The 23,059-nt window shown below is 66.3% G+C and overlaps 2 protein-coding genes across 3 annotated transcripts in view; one reads left to right on the forward strand and one right to left on the reverse strand.

Moving 5' to 3' along the window:
• The window catches only part of LMOD1 (leiomodin 1), an 18,548-nt gene extending 4,629 nt beyond the window's left edge, over positions 1 to 13,919 (forward strand). Inside the window, exons 1-3 of one of the 2 annotated variants that reach the window (XM_015587473.2) lie at positions 9,154 to 10,382; positions 11,459 to 12,934; positions 13,313 to 13,919. In XM_015587473.2, coding sequence (XP_015442959.1) covers positions 10,362 to 10,382; positions 11,459 to 12,934; positions 13,313 to 13,339 — 1,524 coding nt within the window. In that variant the 5' untranslated portion in view covers positions 9,154 to 10,361 and the 3' untranslated portion in view covers positions 13,340 to 13,919. Of the gene's footprint in view, positions 1 to 9,153; positions 10,383 to 11,458; positions 12,935 to 13,312 lie in introns of those variants that run through there. The other variant, XM_006904422.3, reaches the window with a different exon arrangement.
• A 4,508-nt stretch (positions 13,920 to 18,427) lies between these two features.
• Positions 18,428 to 23,059, reverse strand: part of IPO9 (importin 9) — a 27,579-nt gene continuing 22,947 nt past the window's right edge. Inside the window, exons 20-24 of the mRNA XM_025044781.1 lie at positions 22,597 to 22,730; positions 21,985 to 22,107; positions 21,594 to 21,698; positions 21,405 to 21,481; positions 18,428 to 21,041 (exon numbers count right to left, since the gene is read on the reverse strand). Coding sequence (XP_024900549.1) covers positions 20,931 to 21,041; positions 21,405 to 21,481; positions 21,594 to 21,698; positions 21,985 to 22,107; positions 22,597 to 22,730 — 550 coding nt within the window. The 3' untranslated portion in view covers positions 18,428 to 20,930. The remainder of the gene's footprint in view (positions 21,042 to 21,404; positions 21,482 to 21,593; positions 21,699 to 21,984; positions 22,108 to 22,596; positions 22,731 to 23,059) is intronic.

Genomic DNA, 23,059 nt, shown 5'->3' on the forward strand with positions numbered 1-23,059 from the left:
CGGCTTTGCTTCCGTCCCGTCGCTCAGTGTCCCGTCTGCGTCGCGCATCGTTCGCGACGATGGATTTTCTCATACATGTGTTTTTGTCGAAATGTGAATCGCACACAAAGAATCACATGAAATGCAAATGTAGAGTTTCACGAATTCTCACAAAGCGAACGAGAAGCAGAAGTTGCCAGCACCGCACGAGGCCGCCCAGCTTCCTCTCCCTCGCGACACCAGGCTTGACGCCAGCCCCCCGGGCTCCTCCCGCCTGCCCGCGGGTGCTGTCCACACAGCGCACGCGGGCCGTGCTCCCCGTATCTGCCTGGCTCCTCCACCCCAGCTCCGTGTTCGCGAGGCCCAACCGTGCTGTCTGTGCCAGTGTTAGCCTCCCAGCGTCCGAACACGCCTCAGCGTTTTCGCCAAGGTTGCGGGTGTCTGGGTCGTCCCCAGCTCGGGGTGCTGCAGACGGTGCTGCGGGGACACTTGGGCAGGTTTTGGGGGCCTTCGTGGCTTCGCCGCGGTTGGCGTGTACCTGGGCGTGGTGCGCACGGCCACCTCCTGGGGCTTCTCCCCGCAAGCCGCGCACGGCCGCCTGGTTTGGGGAGTCGCCGAGCGTGCGCTGGAGCACAGGAGTTGGAGGGGGGTCTGACGGTGATTTGCAAACGCTGGCTTTTGATTAGGTGATCGCCACCGCTGTCCTTCCTGGAGAAGTCACCTCTGAGCGCCGGAGCTGCCCTGTCCCTGGCACGGCCCCACCCCCACCGCTCTGCGGGGCTCTGGACGGCGCCAAGGCCGAGGCCGGCCAGGCCCTGCGCCCGGGACTCTCGCTGTCCCCAGGGGGCGGCCTCGCGGGCCGCTCGTCCTTTGCGTGCCCCTCCCAAGGCGGACGGCGTTGCCATTCACACGCCCTTCCCGCTTGCTCACTGTCCACTTCAGCCTGCATCCCGCTTTGCTCATCCTCGGCATCACCCTCGCTCCTCAGGCTGGGCCCCCACCCGTCTGCACCCCCAGCCTGGGAGAGCCCGAGCACTGGGCACGGCGACTCCTGGTCCCAAGCGCTGGTCCGTCCTGGGGAAGCGGCGCGGCACGTCTGTCGGTGCCGCGGTGGTTCAAACCCCACAGCCGCAGCCACCGGTGCCTGTTCACGGCGCGGTCTGCCTCCTTCCCCAAGCCCTCCCGTGCCACCCACTCTCTGCACCCTGCAGACGGGTCACCGAGGTCGAGTTTCACTGAGAAACTCGAAGCCATCGGTTCCTCGCTGCTCCCTGAAACGCGAGAGCTTCCACGTGTGGGGACCCCCTTCTCTCCCTCTCGTGGGGGGCGGCTTCCTGTCCCGTGGCGAGGTCCCGAGGACCTCCTTACTGCTTTATTCAGAGAACACGTTCTCATCTTGTCCCGTCTTCTTGGTGGCGTCTGAATGAACGAAAGGCGACTAGTTTGCAGACACCATTCCCGGCATGCTCGGTCGACTGCACAGGTGCACGCTCATCTGTGCCCTTCCGAGACGATCTGAAAGTGACTTGTGTCCCGACCCTCAGAGAAGGGGAGTGGGCAGTGACGCCTTCTTCCCAGCGTTGGAACCACTACTAAGTCCCGGTGAAGACTCGCCCTCTGGGGCCCGTGCGCGAACTGTCCGGACACAGTGCGGCTCCAGGCCGCGCTCTAACGTGTCCACATTTCCCTCCGTCTCTGTTCGTCCCTCCCAGCTCCCAAGGGCTCTGGGGCTGCGGCCGGAGCCGCGCGGCTGTGCGGCCGCACCCTGCCGAGGTGTCAGTCGTCTGCGCTGTGCACGGTGGCCGAGGTCTGGTGGCTGCGGCCCTTCAAAACCAGTTTGTAATCGTCATGTAATCAGGCTCATTACGGACAACACGCAAGATGCAGGAAAGAGAAAATGGCCAGCAATCCCGTGGTCCGAGCAAAGCCACGAGCCGCAGTCAGGCTTGAGGCTTGGGCGTGTGGCTGTGCGCCCTCCCCTTATAGCTGGAGTCACCTTACGCCGCACGGTCACGTAGATTTGGTTTCCTGACTTTTCCCCCTTGTCATTTTCCCGTGTCACTAAAAGCTCTCCCTAAACATCATTTTCGAGGGGGTTTCCACAGCCCGCGTGCGCCGGGCCGAGTCCTCTGACTATATTTGGACATGGACGTGGTTCCCAGTGCGTGCACCTCCTAGGGCCCCGAGCAGGGCTGTGGCGCCCGTCCCTGCAGACGGAGCTGGCTGAGCTGGCCTCGCACACTGACTAACAGCCCGAGACGGGGGCGGATGGGCCAAGCACAGCTGTGGAGGGGAGGCCGAGCTCACTGGGCACGGGAGGTGGAGGGGCTGACGGTGACTCACGGGAGGGGTCCCCAGGTACCCATAGCCCAGGGACCACGAGGCCGCGTGCTTTCTCATAGGGCCACGTGGTTGGTGCTGCAGAGCCTGCCAAGCCGGCAGACCTCCGCCCCCGGCCCCTGTGACCCAGGAGCATGTCCGTCCGCAGGGACCACAGTGGCACAGAGGTGCCTGGCTCTCTTTGTCCTGGGAGGAAAGGATCATTTCCACTTAAGAAAGAATCCAGGCTGCAGACCTGGAAGCTGTCAGGGGTGGGGAGGGCGCCCAGGAGGGACGGTCCACTGGTCCATCTCCTGCCTCCAGAGGGCTGGGCCGCAAAGACGCTGGGAAGGGCCAGACACGTGACGGCCAAACATGTGACGTCCAGTCATGAGGCGAGGTGACATCTCCTGCCCAAGAGAAACGAGGGGCGCCCTGTGCCCAGCGGCCCATCGCCCCCCGGCCGCGTGCGCCTCACAGGCTCCCATCCGCGCCCCCAGGATGCCCGTTGACGGCCCCTCCCCTCCCATGCTCGCCACTCCGCTCGGTCCAGGTCGCTTCTCGCCTGGACGTCTGTGATGGCCTCTGGCTGGTCTCTTCCCGTCCAGGGTCCCGCAGCCGCCAGAGCTTTCTGCAGCCCGCGTCGGCCAACCCCCTCGGGCTCAGGTCGGCCCACGACCCTGGGGCGAGACGGGGGGTCTGCAGCTCTGGCCCCAGCGCACAGCACTGGTGACACCTGTCACCTCCGCTCACATGTTCCCAAGACTTCTCGACCGTGCTGGATTTGCCTCTAGCCCCCTCCGCCGCCTGACCCGGGCGGCCGGTGGACAGCCCCGGCCCCGCCTGGGCCCCAGCACTCTGGGGCAAATACCTTACATTTAAGTCGCTCTTCACGGCGTGCTCCAGACGTGGGGTTCATGTCTGCTGCGGGGGAGCCAAGGGCAGGAAGCCAGGGCAGAGCACTAGGTGACTTGTTTGTCTCTACAAAGAGATCTCCCGGTTTCTCCAAAATGGGGTTTGCCGCAAGCTTCCCAGGATGTCGCCGACCAGGTGGCCGAATGCTCAGGTCTGCGGAGAGGGGGAGCTGACTCGTCACCGCACAGATCAGCCAGTAGCCCTTCAGCCCCGGAGATGGCTTCTCGAGAACCTCCAAGCAGACCGGACGGTGCTGCCAGGCAGGGTCCCGCCAGCCCCGGCCACAGGGTCCCCCCGAAAGGCCACTTGTCCACCGGCGTGGAGCGAGATGCCCCCCGCTTCTGTGCGGCTGCCTCTCCTTGGACCCCTGGGGACAGCCACAGCCACACAGCCCCCGAGCAGTGGCAGGTGTCCCTCCCTACGTATCCTCCCTCTCACGAGACACGCTCGCCCTGAGGACTCGGGGCACGCGGTGCAGGGAGTAGCCACCGAGTGTTGCCATCACCGTCCTTCCCGGAACATGTCCCCACAAGGCAACAGACACGCTCGCCCCCCCGCGGGAAGCCTGGTCTCGAGCTGGACGGCGTCAGAAAATGTCCTCATTCCCCAGGGTCACAGGCCACTGCCCTCTTCTTGGCCACCACTCCACCCCAAGATCCTGGGAGGTGACGATGAGCAGTGACAGTGAGCTGTGGTGTTTGCGTTTGTGCTGAGGCTCACGTCCTGAGGCCCCCCGGCCCTTCGGCTCAGCGCCAACCCCACTCACCTGGGGCGGCCCCCCTGAACGGAACCAGGGAGGCCGGGCCCCAGCACCGCCCCCCTCTGACCCCATCCGTCCCCTCCATCCCTTCTCCTCACCAGCAGCCTGGGAAGTCTTGGGTTTTTTGTTTCCATTTTTGTTTTTGTTGTCCTTGCTATGAAAATGAATTTTTTTTGTTGTTTTTATAAAACAACTTATTTTTTTCTGATCGTACAAGTAATTCAGACATCAGCTGTCTGTGGGGGAAAAGGAGCCTGGCTGCCGCCTCCATCGTGTGCCAAAGCAAAGCCACACGCTTCGGAGACGGAAGCGAAGCCCGCCCTGGACCAGTTCCGCAGGGAGAGTGTCCTGCGCGGAGAGCCGGCTCCGGCCAGGCAGGATGGCGGTGGGGGGCTCGGGGCTCGGGGCTCGGGGCTCTGGGCACCTTGGGACCCGCAAGCCAAGCTGTTCCGGGGACACTGGACGCCATAGCCTGGAAGTCCGCGCTGGAGCCGGGAACGCGGCTTCGAGGGACATCGGCCTGGTCCAGAGCGGAGTGACGGTGGCCACGTGGCCCGACGTGAAAACACGGGAGGCTGTGGCAGGCCTGCGACTTGCGCGGCCCGTGCACAGAGAGGCCGGCCTTGAGCCTGGGCCGGAGCCCTGTCCCCAGGGAGGGCCTGGCTGGCAGGGTGCAGCGTGTCCCCGCAGCTCAGCCAGGCGGAGGGTGAAGGCGAGTCTGCCGCAGCAGTGGGGGCTCACCGAGGGGCCGACGGGTGCTCCACGGAGCGCTGGGCCAGCGACCAGGGGAACCCTGACGGCCGGGATAAAGGAGGCGTGTTCGGGCGGGTTTGGGCGTGACGGGGACAGCGGGCAGCGCCTGGGCGGGCTGCGGGTGGCGGCTGGGGTTGGCCAGCAGGGAGAGGGTGAGCTGCTGCCAGGGGGCAGGAAGGAGCCAGGGTAGGGGGATGGCAGAATGGGGAGGGCCGGCCGGGGCAGGGGCGGAGGCGGAGGAGCCGGCGTGTGGCAGCGGAGGTGGCAGGAAGCTCGGGCCCTGGGCTTCCGGTCCCTCCTGGGAGCTGGGCAGGGGAGATGGCCCGCTGCCAGCGGGGGAGCTGAGGGCAGGGGGCCCCACTGGTCATCGGGCACCTCAAGGAGGCCTGTCAGGGTGACGACCCCCAAGTGCCTGTGGGCACGGACTAGAGCCCTGTGCTGGAGCTCGGCGTCCCTCGTCGTCGGGGCGAGGCTGGGGACAGCGCCTGCCGAGGGAGCCGGGCCGCGTGACGAGGCGAGGGGGTGGGCGTCCGCCGTGGCTGTGACCGTGCGGGGACGTGCCCGACACCGGCCGGGAGGGGGCGGCCGGGGAGGTCTCATTGCAGCAGTGCCCGGGGGCAGAGACTCCGATCGAAGTGGGGACAGGACGGGGTAGGCGTCCACGTGGCACTGTTCACTGTCACCAAAGGCGCACGGGGCCGCGCCCCCCGGTGAGGGGCGACGCGCACGGTCTGTCCCTGCGGTGGAGCGTCGTTCGGCCTTGAGGAGGAAGGACGGTCTGCATGCAAACCTTTTGAGACGTCCCCACTTAGCGGTGACACCCCCACTTAGCGGGGCTTCAGCCCCACTCTGGCCCACGTGGCCTGCCCTGAGTCTGGGTGCCCGGAGTCTGGGTGACAGTTCTGTGCTCGCTTAGTCCGGAGCTGACAAGCCTCTGGTTTGGTAAAACACAGACTGCCCCCCCCTCCCCCGCAGCTGCTCGCTGGGGGGGGGGATGAGGTGGCCGCCAGTGCCCCTCCCCCCGGCCTCAGGGGGCTGGCTTGTTTACTGCATTCCTCCCAGGGACGTCACTGATGCCGGCTCTGGAGCTGCCTTCCAGCTCCCACTCCCTCCCCCCAGCCTTGGGCTTCTTCAAGGCTGCGGCCTCCCCGCCACCTCCCCCAACAGACTCAGGTGTGCCCTGCGGTCACGGCTGGTGTTGGGCTGGCCTGGTCTGAAGCCAGCGCCAGGAAGGAAGGGAACAGGGAGCTGGGAGAGTCACCGGCAGAGGACACAGACTGGACAGGGCACGTGCCGCGTGGGCCCTGAACGAGGACTGTCTTGGGCTTGGCGTCCTGGGGGCGAGGGCGTCCTAGAGATGGCCAGCAGCTGGCCCTGCTGGACGCTAAGCCCCGTGTTGTTTGGGGGTGGGGCACACAGCCCCCCTTCCCGCAGGAGCCCTGCCCCGGCCACTCTCCCCATAGCCCCACCCACTGCACCCCCACAGGCCTGAGTGCTGCTGGGGTGAAGGGGTGGGGTGCGGCTCTGGGGCCAGCTGAGGGGTCAGGACTATGGCCCTCCCAGCTATGGCCCGACTGGCCGCTGAGCCCACGGCACGTCGGCCTCGGAGCCGCCCATGTGCACCGCACACGATGAAGCTTTTGTCACTCGCCATTCACGCGGCAGCTACCTCACCACCTCCAACGTGCCTGTCACTGGCACGCCTGCTGGGGACCTGCTGGGGACCCACCGGGGACCCACAGGGGCCCCTCCCGGCCTGCACTCAAGTATCAGGCCACGATGACCCTGGAAGCCACAGCTCCCCCGAGCACAGTGCCCGGCGTGCTGGGCGTTGTCTGTTTCTAGGGTGCGGGGCCAGCGTGGCCCCGGCAGGCCACAGTGCGCGCTCACAGGAAGCAGCGGGAAGGACGCCTGAGGCCCCGTGGAGGTCCTCAGAGGTGAAGGGCCCAGGCTTCTGGCCGCCTGCAGCCCGAGGACCCTGCTGCCCAGCCCTCCATCCGCTCCCTCCGGCTGAGGTGGCCCGGGCCAGCGGCCAGTGCCGAGGAGTAAACTAGATGGTGACCTGGGGAAGTCCTGAGCATGGCACTCACACCTGCAAGCATGGGGGGGCTGATGCTGTGACACCCCGATTCAGTGCTGGGCACTCGGGCGGGAGCGCGGCTCAGCGCGCGGTCCCCGCGCAGGCCCAGTGACACAGTTGGGTGCAGACTCGAGCCTGAACCGTGCCGTGTGGTGCTGGGCCCGTGTCCTCTGACACACAGAGATGTCAGCAGTGGTGAGACCTCAGAGCCGTCCCACCGGCCGTGTGCGTCAGGAGAGTGGGACCGAACAGCGGGCGGCAGCAGCGGGGGCGGCTTGGCACCGGCCGAGCCCGGGTGTGGGGTGGCCGGCTGGGCGGGGAGCGGAAAGGGTGCCCCGAACGCCCGTGACAAGCTGCGTGCGCAGTGACCAGCGACAGGCTCAGAGGAACGAGCAGCTCCCGCCCCGCTGCCGGCTGCCGCTCCGCCGCCTCGCCACAGAGCACGCGGTGGGGGCGGGGGGTTCCCAAGGCCCCCTGGTCCCTCCCCAGCTTCTGGCTCTCTTGGCAGATGTCCAGGGCTTAGGCCGTGGCCATTGCGTTTTTCACGGCCAAGCGCAGAGTGCACCTCCACTGCCCCCCGCCCCACTAAGCACTGCTGAGCAGGAGGCTGGGGGCCGCGAGCAGGGGGCCCGGCCCGCCGCCCGCCAGCGCGCGTCCGCACTGCCACGGGGACCGGGCTCCTGGCAGCTCGTCGCCCTTCTTGGGGTCAGGACCTTGGTCTGTGTCCTGGCTCCTGGCTCTTCCAGTGCCACCCAGGGAGGGCTCGGAGGCCACGGCCGTGATGCCCACGAGAAAAGGGTCGGGGGGTGGGTCACTGCGGCAGAGCTGAGCCTGTCACACAGGCTGCTGCAAAGCCAGCGGGCACCCATGCCACTGTCTAGGGGACAGTCTGTCCCAGGGCCTGAGGCTCTGCCTAATGAGTGGGCCCTGAGCCCCAGGAGAGGGCTCCTGCCCCACAGAGAACCTGGTGACAGGCACCGCCCTCACCCCCCAGGGACGGCCAGCCCTGGGGTGCCACACTGCCGTCCCCCTCTCCAGGGGCAGCTAGCCCCCAGGTGCTACTTCCCCGAAAGGCCACCAGCCCTTGGAGTGTCCCGCCAGGACCTGCGGTCCTCCTCGGTGGGACAGTGGTCCATGTAGCAGGAGGTCCCCACGAGCCCTGGGCCCTGCCACCTGCCCACTGTCCTGCCCCCCACACCAGCCCTGTCAGGGAGCTGCTCCCCGAGGGGACCCTCGCCGGGTCCTCCAGCCTGTGGCCAGCTGCTCCCTGCCCTCCCGAGTAGGGAGATAACCCTGACAGCTGCTGTGCCAGGTGTCAGGAGGTCCCCAGGTGGCGGCAGGGAGGAGTGTGGCCCAGCCCTCCCCTGGCTGGGTTCACAGGCTCCGGGACATGCTGGGCCCTGTGGGGAACACTGCCACAGGCCAGGGACAGGGCCGGGGCAGGCCACACGAGAAAGCCCTGGTAAATGGCACCTTGGCCCAGGAGAGCAAGAGACAGCGTAGTCCAGACGCCCCGAAAATGCTGTTCTGTAATGAACCCACTGCACACACCCCAGCTGCCCGTGTCCCCGGGGGCTTCAGCTCAGGCCGGGGCCTTCGGCTGAGGCATTGGGACCCCAGAGCCCCCGCTCCCAGCCTGCGGCCCGAGCTGGGCCTTCCAGGTGCCTCCAGGCGAAAAGCCTTCGTGCAGCCCTGGGACACAGCCAGGGGCTGGCCCGACACTGAATGCCACCCCCCTGGCCTTGCTTTGGGGCAGGAGTGAATGCGCCTGCGTGCGTGACTGGCAGGGTGTGTGAGGTGCAGCCACCGCCAGTGGCCTGGGTCCTGCGCCCTCCCCTCTCGTCCGAGGATCCCGGGCCTCGTCCCGGAGCTGCCCTCCTGGGGGCCTGCGGGTGCTCCACCCCCCTGCAGGTGCTGAGGGCACGTCCTCTGCAGAGATCACTGCTCATGGTGGTGGGTCCCAGGAGGGAAGGGGGACCAGGTGTGGTCAGCGTGGCTGCTGGCCAGTGCCTCAGCCGGGTGGCCTTGCCCTCAGCAACTGCTCATTGTTCAGGGACCGTGGCGCGGAGGGACAGTCTCCTCCCCCGGCCCTCTCGGTGTGCAGGCAGTGCCGTGTTCTCTGTTCAACTGGACAGACTTCTGGGACGTGGCATGGAGGCCCAGGCAGGGAAAGGGTAGGTGTCCTCCTGGGAAGCCACTCAAGACACTTCACTTGGGTCCCAGCCCAGTGGCAGGCCCGGAGTCCCGCCACGTGGCCACCAGCCTGGAGGACGTGGGGCGGGAGCTGCTCTTTCCTCTAAGCCTGTCGCTAGTCCCCGTGTCACGGCTCGTCAGAGGCGTTCAGGGCACCCTTTCCGCTCCCCTGCCTCTGCCGAGGACCCCCGAACCAGCCCCGGCTCCCCTCGCTCTCAAGCTGTCCCAAAGGGCCACAAGCCCGGTGGCTGGCGTGTCATCTGGAGGCCTGTGGAAATTTTTTGTTCTATTGGCCTGTGCCCTGGGGCTGTAGGGGACAGCGGTGGAGTGAGCCCGGAGGCAGGATGCGGGCAGGACGCGGGCAGGGAGCAGCCCGTTGGTCTCGGGTCTCGGCCACTCCCCAGGCAGAGCCGTTGGCCGACTCCCCGCCGTAGGAGGACGCAGCCTGCCGGCCCGGTGCTGCTGCTGGTGCTGCCGGAGCTCGCGGAAGGCCCGGCCGCCCAGGACAGAGCTGCTTCTCCTTTTAAGGCCACGTCTGCGCTCCTGGCAAGGCCCGCCTGGCCAGCGCGCTCTGGGCCCCTGGAGGGAATGATGATTAATCGGCCCCTCCCCCGCCCTGCTTCCACGAGGTTCTTTTTAAAGGGTTGGCACCGCTCCCCCAGAAGAGGCACGCGGCAGACCCCCAGTGTCAGGGAAGCGCCCCGAGGGCGTGGGGGCTGCTCTGGGGGAGACCCAGGGCTTCTGGGGGCGCTAGGCTGGGCTGGGGTGCGTGGTTCTGTGGGCGGCAGGGGCACGCTGGCCAGGCAGGCCAGCTGGGGAAGGTCAGAGGTCACACTGAGGCGCGATGCTGGTGGAGGGTCCGACTCGACTCGTCGGCTGGGTTTCGTCCCTGCAACCTGTGCCCACACGGGGCAGGGCAGCGCACAGGGGCTCCGACAAGGACAAGGCCTGCGGTGGGGGCGCGGGGGCGGGCAGCAGTGTCCGCGGGGGGCCTCGCCCAGCTGCTCCTGAGGGGCCGGCGGTGAGACCCTTGAACGTGGGCTGGGGCAGGAAGAGGGCGTCCCCAGCCAGGCTGTGAGCAGGTCTCAGGCGTGTCCTGCAGGGTGACCATCAGACTGCTCCCCGCTCCTGCTGCAAACCGGCTCTCCTTCTGCCTGTCACATCCAGCTACAGCCCAGTGAGTGTGAGGGGCTCCCTGCCCCCACTCCGCCATGCAGCCCCCGGCCGTGGGGCAGGAGGGGGCAAGGGCACATTCCAAGGGCCTGTCTCACCAGGCTCTGTGCCCCTGGCCGCCCGGCCCGCTGTGATTCTCGCAGAGGAGCCAAGGACTTCTGCTGCCAAATAAACCGGGGCTGGTCCCCGATGGCCTGTGTTTGTTTTCAGGTACAAACTGTTTCCACAGGGCCCACCAGCTCTCCCCCCGCGAGGCTGGGCCGCAGAGCAGGGCGGGGTTCCTCCCCAGCACCCTTGGGAGACAGAGGCCTTTCTAGCAAGCAGGCGGCATCTCTTACAGACCTCGAGGACGCTCGAGGTCCCTGTGACCCTGGGGTCGCATCTGACCTCAGGTGTCCCGCTGTCCCCACTCTGTGCGTGGGGTGGGAAGTGCTATCGACATACGGCTCCGACTTCGGCCACATCGTGGAGAAGTGGCCCCATGGAGGGGCGGTGGCCGCTCGGCACCACTCTGTGTCTGTGGGCGCAGGGGAGCCACAGGACCCGAGGTCCTGAGTTCAGCTGGCCCGGCAGGAGCCAGGCCCCTCGGTCAGCTGTCTCCTGAAGCACAGGGAAGATGCTGTGCATCCGCAGAAGGCCACACGCATCCGACATAAAGGGCTGCCCTGGCTCCTGCTCGCTTCACGTTGATGACAGTGGGCAGGATGTGTAAATACCTTTCACTAAAATGAGTGTCAGCGGACTCGTGGCTCCCTGCGACCTTTTTTTGCCTTAGGAAGGGTACTGGCCACAGAATCTTGGCGTCGGGGAACCACTGACCCACGCTTGGGGACAGGGCCAGGAGAGGGCGAGGCAGGTGAGGCCTTGAGTGCCAGGGACACCTAGAGCTCAGTGGTCACGACAACCGCTTATTTTCGAGAATGTTGTAAAACATCAAGTTTAATGCAAAAGAGCCGTGATGAGCACAAATTCGAAATTCTAAAGACGGGACCAGACTCAGTGACTTTCCTCCGGCGCTGGGCTGCAGCCTGGCTCAGCAGGCCCCCCGGACGCAGCCCTAGTCTCGGGCAGAAAAGGACAGCCCCGAGGGCTCGGGGGGAGCCGCCGGCCTCCCCGGGGGCTGGCTGGCGTCCCAGGACCCCGAGGATTTGGGCCTGACGCAGGCCCGCTCTCCACGGCCTGAGCCCCGGAGGTCCCGAGGTTACGTAAGCGCCGTCCACGCTCGTCCGTCCTCGCTCCTCTCCCTCGAGCCAGCTCATGTTTATTTTTCTTTTCTGAATTCTTAGGAAAGCAAGCGAGTGGAGACCAAGGCGGACGCCAAGGACGGAGCGGAGAGGAGCAGAGATGCCAGCACGAAAGCCCCGGGCCCCAGGAAGGGCTCAGAGGCGGGGAGGGAGCCGAGGAGGGGGACCCTGCAGAGAAGCTTCTCGAGGGACAAAGGTGACATCGACAAAGGCAAAGATGCGGAGCGGCCCAGGCCCACGGGGGAGAAGGTCGTCGGGGGCAGCGACCGGGGCCGGGGCCAGGCAGCCGTGGACAAGACGGAGGCCGGGAGGGACGTGCGGGGGGACGCGGGGGCCACCCCCAGGAAGGAGGAGGGGGAGAGAGGCAGCGCCAGGAGCACGGGTTTGAGCAGCGACAAGGACAAGGTCAAGGACAAGGTCAAGGTCAAGGACAAGGACAAGGACAACGACAAGGACAAAGACAAGGACAAGGTCAAGGACAACGACAAGGTCAAGGACAAGGTCAAGGACAAGGACAAGGACAAGAAGACAGAGGCCGCCAAGGAGAGGGGCGAGAACAGGGAAGACGAGCAGGCGAAAGGGGGCGCCAGGAGCAGCGAGGCTGGGAAGGGCGCGCCCCCCCAGGAAGGGGGGCCCCCCGCGGCAGAGGGACAGGCGCCCCCGGAGGCGGCCCCCAGCATCTTTGACGAGACCCTGGAGCAGGTGCGGGCCAACGACCCCACGGTGACGGAGGTGAACGTCAACAACTCGGACTGCATCACCACCGAGGTGCTGGTGCGCTTCGCCGAGGCCCTGGAGTTCAACAGCGTGGTCAAGGTGTTCGCCCTGGCCAACACGCGGGCGGACGACCACGTGGCCTTCGCCATCGCCATCATGCTCAAGGCCAACCGGAGCATCACCAGCCTGAACCTGGACTCCAACCGCATCTCGGGCCAGGGCCTGCTGGCCATCTTCCGCGCCCTGCTGCACAACGGCACGCTGGCTGAGCTGCGTTTCCACAACCAGCGGCACATCTGCGGCGGCAAGGCGGAGATGGAGATGGCCCGGCTGCTCAGGGACAACACCACCCTGCTCAAGCTCGGCTACCACTTCGAGCTGGCCGGGCCCCGCATGGCCGTCACCAACCTGCTCAGCCGCAACATGGACCGGCAGCGCCAGAGGCGCCTGCAGGAGCAGCGGCGGGCGCAGGAGGCCGCCGCGGAGAAGGGGGCTCTGCCGGAGGTGGCGGCGGCTGGCACCCGGGCCCAGGGCGCCCCCCGGCCCGCCCCCCAGCCGTCTCCCAAGGCCTCGCCCAAGAACTCGCCTGGGAAAGGGGGCGCCCCAGCGGCCCCACCGCCCCCCCCTCCTCCCCTGGCCCCTCCCCTGGCCCCTCCCCTGGCCGTGGAGAACCTGAGGAACTCGCTGTCACCCGCCACCCAGAGGAAGATGGGGGACAGAGCCCTCCCTGCCCAGGAGAAGAACTCCCGTGACCAGCTGCTGGCCGCCATCCGCTCCAGCAACCTGAAGCAGCTCAAGAAGGTAAGTAGGTGTGGGAGGGCCGGTCTGGAGGCCGGGACGCCTGGGGACGCTGCAGGGGCCCAGGGGCGCACCTGTGCCAGGAGGGGGGACTGCCTCCCGTCAGCTCAGCACCCAGAAGCTGTGCCTCGGCCCCCCGTTCGTCCTGACCCCACTCCCGCGTCCCCGGGCCCCTCAGCACTGTGCCCGCCAGCTGTCCCTGGGCAGCAGAGTCCGTAGCCAGCTGGCCGGCCTCGCGACCGCGTCTGGAACGCCGCCTGCGTCAGCACCTGGCTTCCTTGCGGCTCAGACTCGCACCGCAGTGTCTGCCGCCCAGGCCGGGGTGGCAGGGGCGTGAGGCCCCAGCTCCCTCCCTCAACTCTCTCTGCTTTGCCCTTACAGGTGGCAGTGCCCAAGCTGCTCCAGTAGGACCAGGTGGCCAGGCACCGTCCTCCAGGGCTGCCCCGCCCCAGCTGCCCCGCTGCGACATCCCCGCTCTGCCGTGGAGCACCTGGAGGGCGGCTCTCCGGCCTTCCCTTTCCGGTCTGAGAACTCCAGACGTGTCTTTTCTATCTGGAGCTGAAGAATCTGGACAAGTCACTGAGAAGGCGGCAAGCCTGGGGCCCACGCAGCTGGCAGGCTGCCAAAGGCCTGTGGTCCAGGACAGATGTCCCACGGGGCCCACGTCACCAGCCCAGCCCACCGCCCTTGGGGCCAGGATCCGGGCCTCTGAGGAGCCCTGGGGCAACGCTGCTGGGCTGGTGGCAGATCGCGAGGGCCCACGGTAGGGGGACGGGATGGGCTGATGACACCCCACCTCCCTCGGAGAGGGCGTGGCAGGGGCAGCTGCCTGGACAGGGAGTGGGCTCTGGACGGGGGAGGGACACACAGCAGCCGGACCTGAAGTTCTGACGCCAAAGCAGACACTTTCCTCACGCTCCCTGCTGATGTATAAATGGCTGTTTGTTTTTCCGTAAGATTTTGATAATATATGAAGCCTTCAACTATGTGTGGCTGTACCATGGGTCCTGATGCCCACCTGGGCTCCCTGGAGGATTCTAGAAACTCAGGCTCCCAGCCATGCCACCCCGTGGTGGCTGTAAAACAAGTCCAGTGTGGGGACAGCCTCCTCACCGACCTGGCTGTCCAGGCCAGGAGGCTGGGCCTCAGCAGGGGCTGCTCCCGGCTGGTCCTGCCACCGGGGCCGACGGGCAGAGGAGCCCAGGTGGCTATATTAGGGCATGTTCCCTCCCGACTCCCCTGGCCGCGGGCTGGTGGCCAGCTGCTCACGGCAGCCACAGGCCCGGGCGGGGCAGAGACTGAAGAAAGCATCTGGGCAGCGGCACCCCGCGGCTGCCCCTCGAGGCACATCACAGGCGAACTGCTAGCTCGAAGGCTTAAGGGTGCTGGCTCCCCTGGGCACTGTGGCACTGCCGCCTTGGGTCTGTCACCCGAAGGTTTCCAGGGCTCCACGGGGGGTGCACAGCAGTGTCACCCTCTCGGGGGTGGTGGCGGGGTCCCTCCTGGGGAGTGGGACCCTCATGCTAAGTCTGGCCGAACACAGGACAGGCCACCCTGGGAGTGGAGCTCAGGTCCCAGGGCACAGCCTCAGCTCCTTGCCGCGCACTCCCCGCCCCCCAAACAAGGGCTGGGCCCGGTCCAGAGCCCCGAGGGTGAACGCGGCCGAGCCGGCTCCCAGGCAGAGGCCGGGCTTGACTCCATTTTGCAGATAGCGTCCCGCCCAGGGAGGGTAAATGGCAGTGACGGCGGAGCTCAGATGTCCCTCCTCCCCTTGCTGGCGTGAGGCCGGGCACGGGGCCACAGGACTGGTCTCCGAACCCTAAGGCTTCCACAGAACCTGCCGCCTTAGCAAGCCCCTTCCACCAAAGGAAGGACGCCATTTAGCCAGGGGTGGCCCGCCGGCCGGACCACGTCACCCTCCCTGGCGCCCGGCCGGACGCGGGAGCACAGCGCCACCTGGTGGCGCGTGAGGCCGGGGTGGGAGCCGCAAAGGGTCTCGCGGGTCCGCACCCACCTTTGACTGGAGACGCAAGGTCCAGAGGAGACACAGCAAACCCGGCCTCCTGCCGACCGGGACGCCCCCGCGCAGCGCTCCACGGTCCCCTTCCGAGTCTCCCGCCCTGCGCCGCCGGCCCCCCTGGCTCCGGGCAGGACTGCAGCCACGCGAGGGGCCCTGGAAGCTTGGGATCTGGACGCCGGCACCACCCAGCATGCGTTCGGACCTCGGAGAGCTCTGAGCCTGAGCGCCACGTGCCGCCACCTCTGCCCCACGACCTTCTCCCAGTCCCTCATCCAGGCCCCTCCCTGTATCCTGCCGCCCTCCTTCGGCCCGCTGCCCACGGCAGGTGTGGAGGATCTCCAAGAGCTGAGGGGCCAGACCCCAGCTTTCCTGTCCTTCCCCTGCCCCCAGTAAAAGTGGTCCAGCAACGCCACTCACCCCTCAAACTGGCCAAGTCCCAGCTCAGCTCTGTCTGCTTCCCGGGGGCTGTCCCCGGCAGGGCCCAGGCTGTGGCTTGAGTGTTAGACCCCTAGGCACCCCAGGGCCAGGAGCAGAGACAGGTGGGGCAGGGACGCGATTGGTCCCATGGAACCTTGGGTGGTGTAGGTACTGGCAGACGCCTAGCAGAGGGATACAGAACGCCTGCCAAGGGCCAGCCTGCAGGTGTCCAGCCAGAGGGTGCAGAGGGACTCGGGGTGACAGACGGGCAGGGCTGGGGGATGGAGTGGCAAGGGGCTCCAGACTGGTCACTCACCTGCAGGGCTGTGGATGGGGACCCAGCTGGGCAGAACCACTGGGGGCCAGATCTGGGGGCCTGGGGGTGTGGGCACCTGGCTGCATGAGGTTGCCTGTCATTGGAATCACCCGGCCTCGGTAGGGGACAGGGTCAGCATGGAGGGCGTTGCCTCCACAGGGCGCCCCCTAACTCCCCCAGAAGACTGGCGAGCAACTTGGCCCGGCCCTCCGGCATCTCCAGGCTGGCCACCTGCCACCCTGGCCTCCAGTCCTTGCTGGGCAGAGCTGGGCAGGGAGCCATGTGCGTGCTGGTGTGATCCGTTTAGCACGGCCCCCAGCGGCTTCTGGAAAGCACAGCCAGGGAACGTCAGACGTGGGCAAGGAGAGGGTGGCTCCTGGGGCTGCTGCCTTGTCACCTAGCTGAGCTGCCCCCAGGGGCACCCAGCCCTTCCCCTCACACTGATCGTCCACAGTGGCACTGCTCCCATCAGGTCTGGGCACGTGTGCACTCACACGCCAACACTCAGCACTCCAGACCCCAGCGCCAGGCTGGCGGGGAGGCCCGTGCACGCACAGCCCCCTGCACACACGCCGCGCTGGACAGGCGGCACGGTGTGTGCGTCTGAGTGTCCACGCTCATGCACACGTGGGCACACTGTCCACGGGTGGCCCCGCGGTCTTCCGGCTGGGGTCACGTGCTGGCAGGTGCACGCCCAGGAGCACACACCCTTGGACCGTGGGGCCCCACGGGCTCAGCCAGCTTCTCAGCTCCTCACGCCAGCACTGGCCGCACCTTCGCAGGGGCTCGACGGGGCTGTACAGGGGCAGCAGCAGGTGCAGCAGCCACAGCCATGAGCAGGGTCACCAAGAGCTTGGCACTGGAGACAAGCACCGGCCGTCTCGCCCTGCTGCACTCACGGCAGGGGTCCCCGTAATGGGGACCAGGAAGCTGTGCTCCTGGCCAGCAGGGGGGCCACAGCGAGCCGAGACTGGGGGGGCTCAGCCCAGGGCCTGAGAAGGTCTGGGGGAACCTCCCGTCCCAGAAGGCTGTGCTGCCCAGCCAGCGTGAGGCATGTGGGGACACGCAGTGTGCCCCATGTTCGCACTGAGAGGCGCCTCAGAAACCAAGAACCGTTGTCCCGAAGCCCACTTCACTGTCACTGTCCCTTAGGTCCACGTTAGCAGCCTCTCACTTTATGAAGACAAAACAGTGACCCAAGGTTACACGCCAAGTGACAAATGGACCCGGGATGAACCCAGTCTCCTGCCCCTGGCCAGAGCCCCTCCTGCAAAGCTGCAGTCCAGGCTGGGCGATGACCCTGAGCCCTCGCCCCACAGGGCCCAACAGGACCAAGGGGAGGGCTCCAGGAAGGACCTGATACCAGGCCTTTCCTGCAAGCCCCACCTCAGCTCTGACAGCTTTGTCCCCAAGCGGGAGTCCTGGGTTTGGCCCGGACGTGGGGGTGGGCAAGCGAGGAGGAAGGGTGGGCTGCTGAGAGGGGGGTGGGGAGGTGAGCGGCCCCCACCCGAACCCCAGGCAGTGCTCCCGCAGTGACTCGGCTCGGGGACAGGGCAGTGGTTCAGGGCCCTCAGGCAGCCAGGTGGGCTCCACGGCGACCACTCGGGGAACCCTGCCTCCTGTCACAGGAGCTGCTGCCCTGCCACGTCTCCCCTTTGCCACCACCCTGTTGTGGTGTCCCAGCCACGTCTGGACTCGCATGAGGACGCTCTAGCAGTGCGGACACGCACGTCACTTCCACGTGGGGCATCCCCGCGGCCCCCACTGTCCCCCAGCCCGCGTCTGGCTGAGCGCTGCGCCGTAAGCACCACACACTCCACGATGGCCTCTCCTTAAAGGCTTCCGTTCCTCCGGCGTGTCCTGCCCGCGTCACCCAGCGCGAAGCAGTCGCCTGGGTCGCGGTCCTGCACATCACCCGGCAGACGCACAGGGGAGGGAGCAGGAAACAGCGCGAAGCAGTCGCCTGGGTCGCGGTCCTGCACTGCTGTGACTTCGGCAGGTACCGTGGTGTCCGTCTCGGCCCACTGTTCTGAGCGGGGTGGACAAAACCCCGCAGTCCGCAAGGGCATCAGACGCGGCAGCCCGAGGCGGGCGTGGCGACCGTCAGCAGCAGGGCATGTGCTCAGAACTCTGGGCGACCGTCTCACCGGTGCTTGGCCAACGGTCACCAGCTCTGGGTGGCCCTGCCTGGCTCCTTCTGTAACACCGTCAACCCTGCCTTTTGGGGCAGTGGAAGCACGCACCACGTCCACGTCCTCACACTGACCCCGCCAGACCAGCTCTCCTGGGGAGAGGACCAAGCGGCCCCAGCATAACAGCCTTAGTGTTTGCGCGGATGATAGACCCGGGGCGGCCACAAGCGGCCGTGTGAGGGGAGACTGTCTCTCCCCAGACAACACCCTCGCTTTCTAGTGTCCTGTTTCCCAAGCCGCCTCAGCCCCTTCCAGCTTTCCCTGGACACACCCGAGGGCCTCGCCCCGGTTTTCCGCCTGCGGATGGATCTGACAGCCATGAGCGGGGTCCTCGGCACCCCAGCCAGGCGCGGACGGCCCTTCTCACCCACAGCTCTGGACGTGTGCCTGCTGCCGCGCCCAGGGCCACATGGAGCCCCGAGGGGACGAGCTGACACTTCCTGACACGAGCACGTGACCGGCAGGCAGAGCCGTCCGCAGCGTGACACGCCACACCTGGCTTTTCAGACGCTCCCATCTGCACTTTTTGAAAAAACCTCACGTTCAGATTCTCGTATTTTTATGGTTTGCAGATATATTTGTTTGGATCCTAAACTGCCATCTTTCCCAAGGTTTCCTGTTCTCTGTACCTGGCACTTCCGTTGTAAATGGCCTCAAAGTCTCTTGTGAAATGGGTAAGGCACAGAGAGCCCTCGGTGCCATCCGCACGGCGGGGGCTGCGGGCCGAGCCCGGCCGTCAGGAACTGCCCCTCGGCGGGGGGCCGCTCCGTCTCCCTGATGCTTCTGTGTCCAGATGCTCCCGGTGTTAACAGAACTGGGCCCCGCGGCCAGTGCGGATCCGTCGCTCTCGAGCCTGTCGTGAATACGCACTGAACCCCACGTCTGCTGTCACCCTCCTGCGCGTGTCACCTGCTGCCCCGCTCTGCACGCGCTGTCGCTCGCAGGCCGGACCCGTGACCGTCGGCGTCCCGTCCTGGACGACACCTCCCTTTGCCTTCTGTGCTCCTCTCCCTTCGGTCTCTCCCCGAGGGTCCATGGGCTCGGGAAGCCCTGGTGCCCGCTGCTACCCACCAGGGGACACCGCGGTGTCAGAGCAGCGAGTTCCGTCTTCACGTCCCCAACCTGGCTCATCGTGGCCGCCAGCTCCTTCCGACCGGCCCGCCTGCCCTTTCCGGACTGAAGCGCGTTCTCTTCGGCCAGACAAGCGACAGGACAGGAGCCGGCACTGCCCCGTGGTCAGCGCTCCGGTCTCTAGCAGGTACCTCTGTCTTCCCGCCTGGCCCTGGCTGTGGTCTCAACTCAACGGGGGAGACTGGGATGGTGACGTGAGGGGACCCAGAGGCGAACACTCCGGAAACACAGGAAATGGCTGCACACCCAGGTGACCCCATTGACACCAGTCTCCTCCTTCAGGACGAATTCTTCAGAGGCAAAAGGCCCAGCTGTCCCCAGAAGCCAGGAGAGCAGGAAGAGGACCACTTTTGGCACCACAGAGGGACCCACGTTGCCCTTCCGTCTGCGGGGCCCGGAGCCCCCCACACTCGGCAGTCCAGTGCTGCTGGCCTGAGGCTGCTCTGCGCCCAAACCGGAGGAGGGTCTGGCTCAAAGGGCCTTCGGCACGGAACCCACAGGCGCCGCCTTGGGGTCAAGTGTGGAACGAGTCTCTAAGGCTCACACCGGTTCCCGGGGTCCGGACTGGCCAGCCTGCCACCATTTTCTCAGCATCCGTGACCCCGACCCGAAGGCGACGGACAGCAGGAGGCAGAGGCCGGGTGGGCCTCGGAAGCTGGCTGGCTGCAGACACACTGTGAGCGCACGTCCACGGGCTTCGCAGAGACAGGCGCTTCCACGCGACACGGCGGCCAGACACCTGGTGGCACCACGTCACTGTCAGCCACAAAATCCAGCTTCCGCGACAGTCCTGGAGAGTGAATGCCCCACGGGTCCCCCTTCCTTCAGAACGGAGATTCACATCCGCTTCCTGCTTCATCTCCCGTCCGAGAGCCACCCTGGAGAGGCTTTGCAGCCGTCGGGGGCGGATGCCTCGCCTCGCCTCCCAGCCCGTGACTTCCGACCCGCATTCCCACGCCGAACCCACAGCAGACTACGTCCTCCTGGTTAGCGGCCCTTGCCTGGGGATCCCCGACCGGACAGGGTGACCTCGAGCCGGGTCGGCCGAGATGCGAGGTGCACGCGGTTCCGCCCATGTCTTTCCCGGCCTCGCTGTCCTCAGGAAGCGGGCGCGGGTGCTGACACTTGTGCCACGCGGCCCCAGTCATGTGTAAAGATTCCTTCCCCCGCCTAGAAAAATACACGCCGCCAACTCGAGGCCTACGGCTTAACGACTCTCGAGGCCCTTGTGGGGGGGTCACCTGACTGTCGGGCTGTGTGGCCGCACGTGGGAGAGGCTTATCAAATACAGTCAGGTGGCTTTTAAAAAAATCTGTTTTCCCATTTTTTTTTTTTCTAAAAAAGGAAAAACAAGTTGCCATTTGCCTGGCTTTTTTCGCGCGTGTGTGTACGCACACGCAAGAACAGCTCGGGAGGGGGCTGTCATGCAAAGAGGCAGGACAAGGTGACCTCGGCGTCCTGTGCAGCGGGGAGGAGCAGGCACCAGACGCTGTCGCGTGCTGCGCTCCTCACGCCCACCGAGAGCCCCGCGCGTGCGTCGGCCTCTCCCCAGGGCCCGCCTGTCTGCACACGGCAGGTCCCAGCACGGCATCAGCGAGGAATCTGTTGCTTCAGGTGGACAGTCACGCCGGCCTGCCCGTGGTGGGGCGAGTGACTCATGGGCGCAGGACCCCGTGGGCACACGCCTCTGGACTGGCCAGCAGGCGGCTCTAGGGACAGAAGTGGGTGCAGTGGGAGCGGGGGGCGTCTCAAGGTGGGGAGCTCCAGGGGGACGCCGAGGGCTGTCCGTTGTTCCAGCATTCCTAAGTGACGGCAGTGGAGGACGTGGCCTGGACGGTCGTCCACGTCGCCCTGTGAAGGCCGAGGGGCCGCGCGTCTCCAGGCTGTGAGGGGGGGAGGAGGCCCCGAGCCGACGGCCACGCTCTAGACGCCTATGGTCTGCAGCACCCGCCGCTCGCTGTCGTTGAGGTGGCCTGAGAACATGGGGTAGCAGGGCTGCTGGGCGAACTGGCAGAGGAAGTCCGTGAGGTACGCCTGCAGGGGGAGGGGTGGCATTACCACGGGCACCGGGACGAGAACCCCAAGTGGCCTCGGACATGGCACCCCAAGAGGCAGTTCCCTACTTTCTTGGGTCTGGTTTAGGTTCAGCCTGGAGACTGAAGTCCACGGGGAGACACGCATCATACCGCGCTGAGGACTGTCACAGCGCAGCCCCAGGACACTGCGTCACAACACGGACACACACGTGAGGCGCCAGGTTCCAGGCTAGCGAAGCCCGTGACCACGTGGCACGGCAGCAGCACGCCGCCGGTGGACGAGGCCGGGGCTGAGCGCACGTGCCTGTCCTGAGGCTGGACACACTGCCCCTGGCGAGCTGCGGTCTGAGGACGGGCTCACCTGCAGGTCAATCTGGTAGAGAGGGTCCTTCAGGGCGTCGGGGTCGTCCTCCTCGTCGTCCTCGTAGTAGTCCTCCTCTGCCAGATACAGCCCCGTGGGCGGGTCAAAGCGAGGCCACCTGGGCGCCACCCCTGTGCCCACTCCCAGCACCAGGGTGCAGAGGCCACGGCGGTCCCCCTAGCAGCTCACCATATTTGCTCGTGGCGAGGATGTCGGACAAGAGCTGGCCGGCGAGCCCGTCCTCCTCCTCCTCCTCCTCGTCCTCCGGGTCCTCCCACATGTCGTTGGAGTCGTCTGCGCGGAGACGAGAAGCAGCTGGGGGGATGTGCAGATGCCCCCACAACAGGCCGGGACCCATGCCCTGAGGGTTTCTGCAGCGGGGCCTGCCGGGGCGGCCACAGGCTGAGAAGCCCAAGGCCCAGTGCAGGCAGGGCCGACAGCGGCTGTGTGCCAGGGACGTGAGCCAGCAAACACCACACGCCAGCATCTTAAAGACCACGGGGACTCGCAGACCAGTCAGGACTCGGGACCCTGTTAGTGTGGGCTGCCAGCCAAGGTCCCCGGGGCGAGGGCCCAGCACCTTGGCCCCACTCCGCGGGCGCGGTCTGGCGAGCAGCATTGGCCTCCATCACGGTGGACAGCTCGTTGATGATCAGCTTGAGGATCTTGACCAGCAAAGGGATGTTTGTCCAGCGCTCAGGGTCTGGGAAAGAAAGAGAGTCGGACGTCATCGGGTCATTTCTGCCACTGTCCCCCCGTCCTCCTGCTGCCAGAGAATGACTTAGGTAACACACTCTCCGTGTGCCTGGGGTCGTCAGGGAGGTCAGGAGCGTTCTCAGTCAGGGATTAACAGGTGACAAGCGTTTGCCCGTAACGATGTGACCGTGCGAGAGGGCCTGCCTGTTTCCAGGACCTGCAGCTGGACGGGCAGCACAGGTGACCACAAAGCTACTGCTCCAGAGTCAGGTCTGCACTCATGACCTACAAATCACTAGAGTCACAGGCCAGAGGAGACTCAGTGACCGAGACCTGCCAGGCACGAAGCCGGAAGCCGGATCCTGGTGCCAGACGTGGTGCTTGTCGATGACCAGCAACAGGCAGGAACCGTCCCGTCCTGTCCCACAGTTTTCTGCCTCTTACAAGACCCGTCACTAACAGTTACAGTTTAGAGAGACACCCCAGAGTCACCCACTCTTGGCCGACTTGGAGCGGGTGCGCACACCCTCGTCCACGTTGTACAGCTCCTCGCCCTTCACACGGATGTCCTGCAGCCGCCTGTCGTCCGTGTTGATGCCGTGCTGGAGCAGCTTGCACAGGGCCACAGAGCTAGCAGGGGAGGGCCGAGAGGGGTCACTCAGCCACCTATCCAGCGTGCACTACAGGAGGCAAGCAGCTAGCTCACAGTGGGGGGAGGAGAGGGCTTGGCTGAGGGCGGGACTTAGCGCCCAGGCCGGCCCTACAGCAGGGGCTGTCCAGCAAGGTTTCAGCACAGCTGATGAGGACGGAGGTGGTCTCAGCCACCTCCAGCGTGCACTACAGGAGGCAAGCAGCTAGCTCACAGTGGGGGGAGGAGAGGGCTTGGCTGAGGGCGGGACTTAGCGCCCAGGCCGGCCCTACAGCAGGGGCTGTCCAGCAAGGTTTCAGCACAGCTGTGA

This window comes from Pteropus alecto, unplaced genomic scaffold, assembly GCF_000325575.1.
Source record: "Pteropus alecto unplaced genomic scaffold, ASM32557v1 scaffold90, whole genome shotgun sequence".
Taxonomy (NCBI): domain Eukaryota; kingdom Metazoa; phylum Chordata; class Mammalia; order Chiroptera; family Pteropodidae; genus Pteropus; species Pteropus alecto.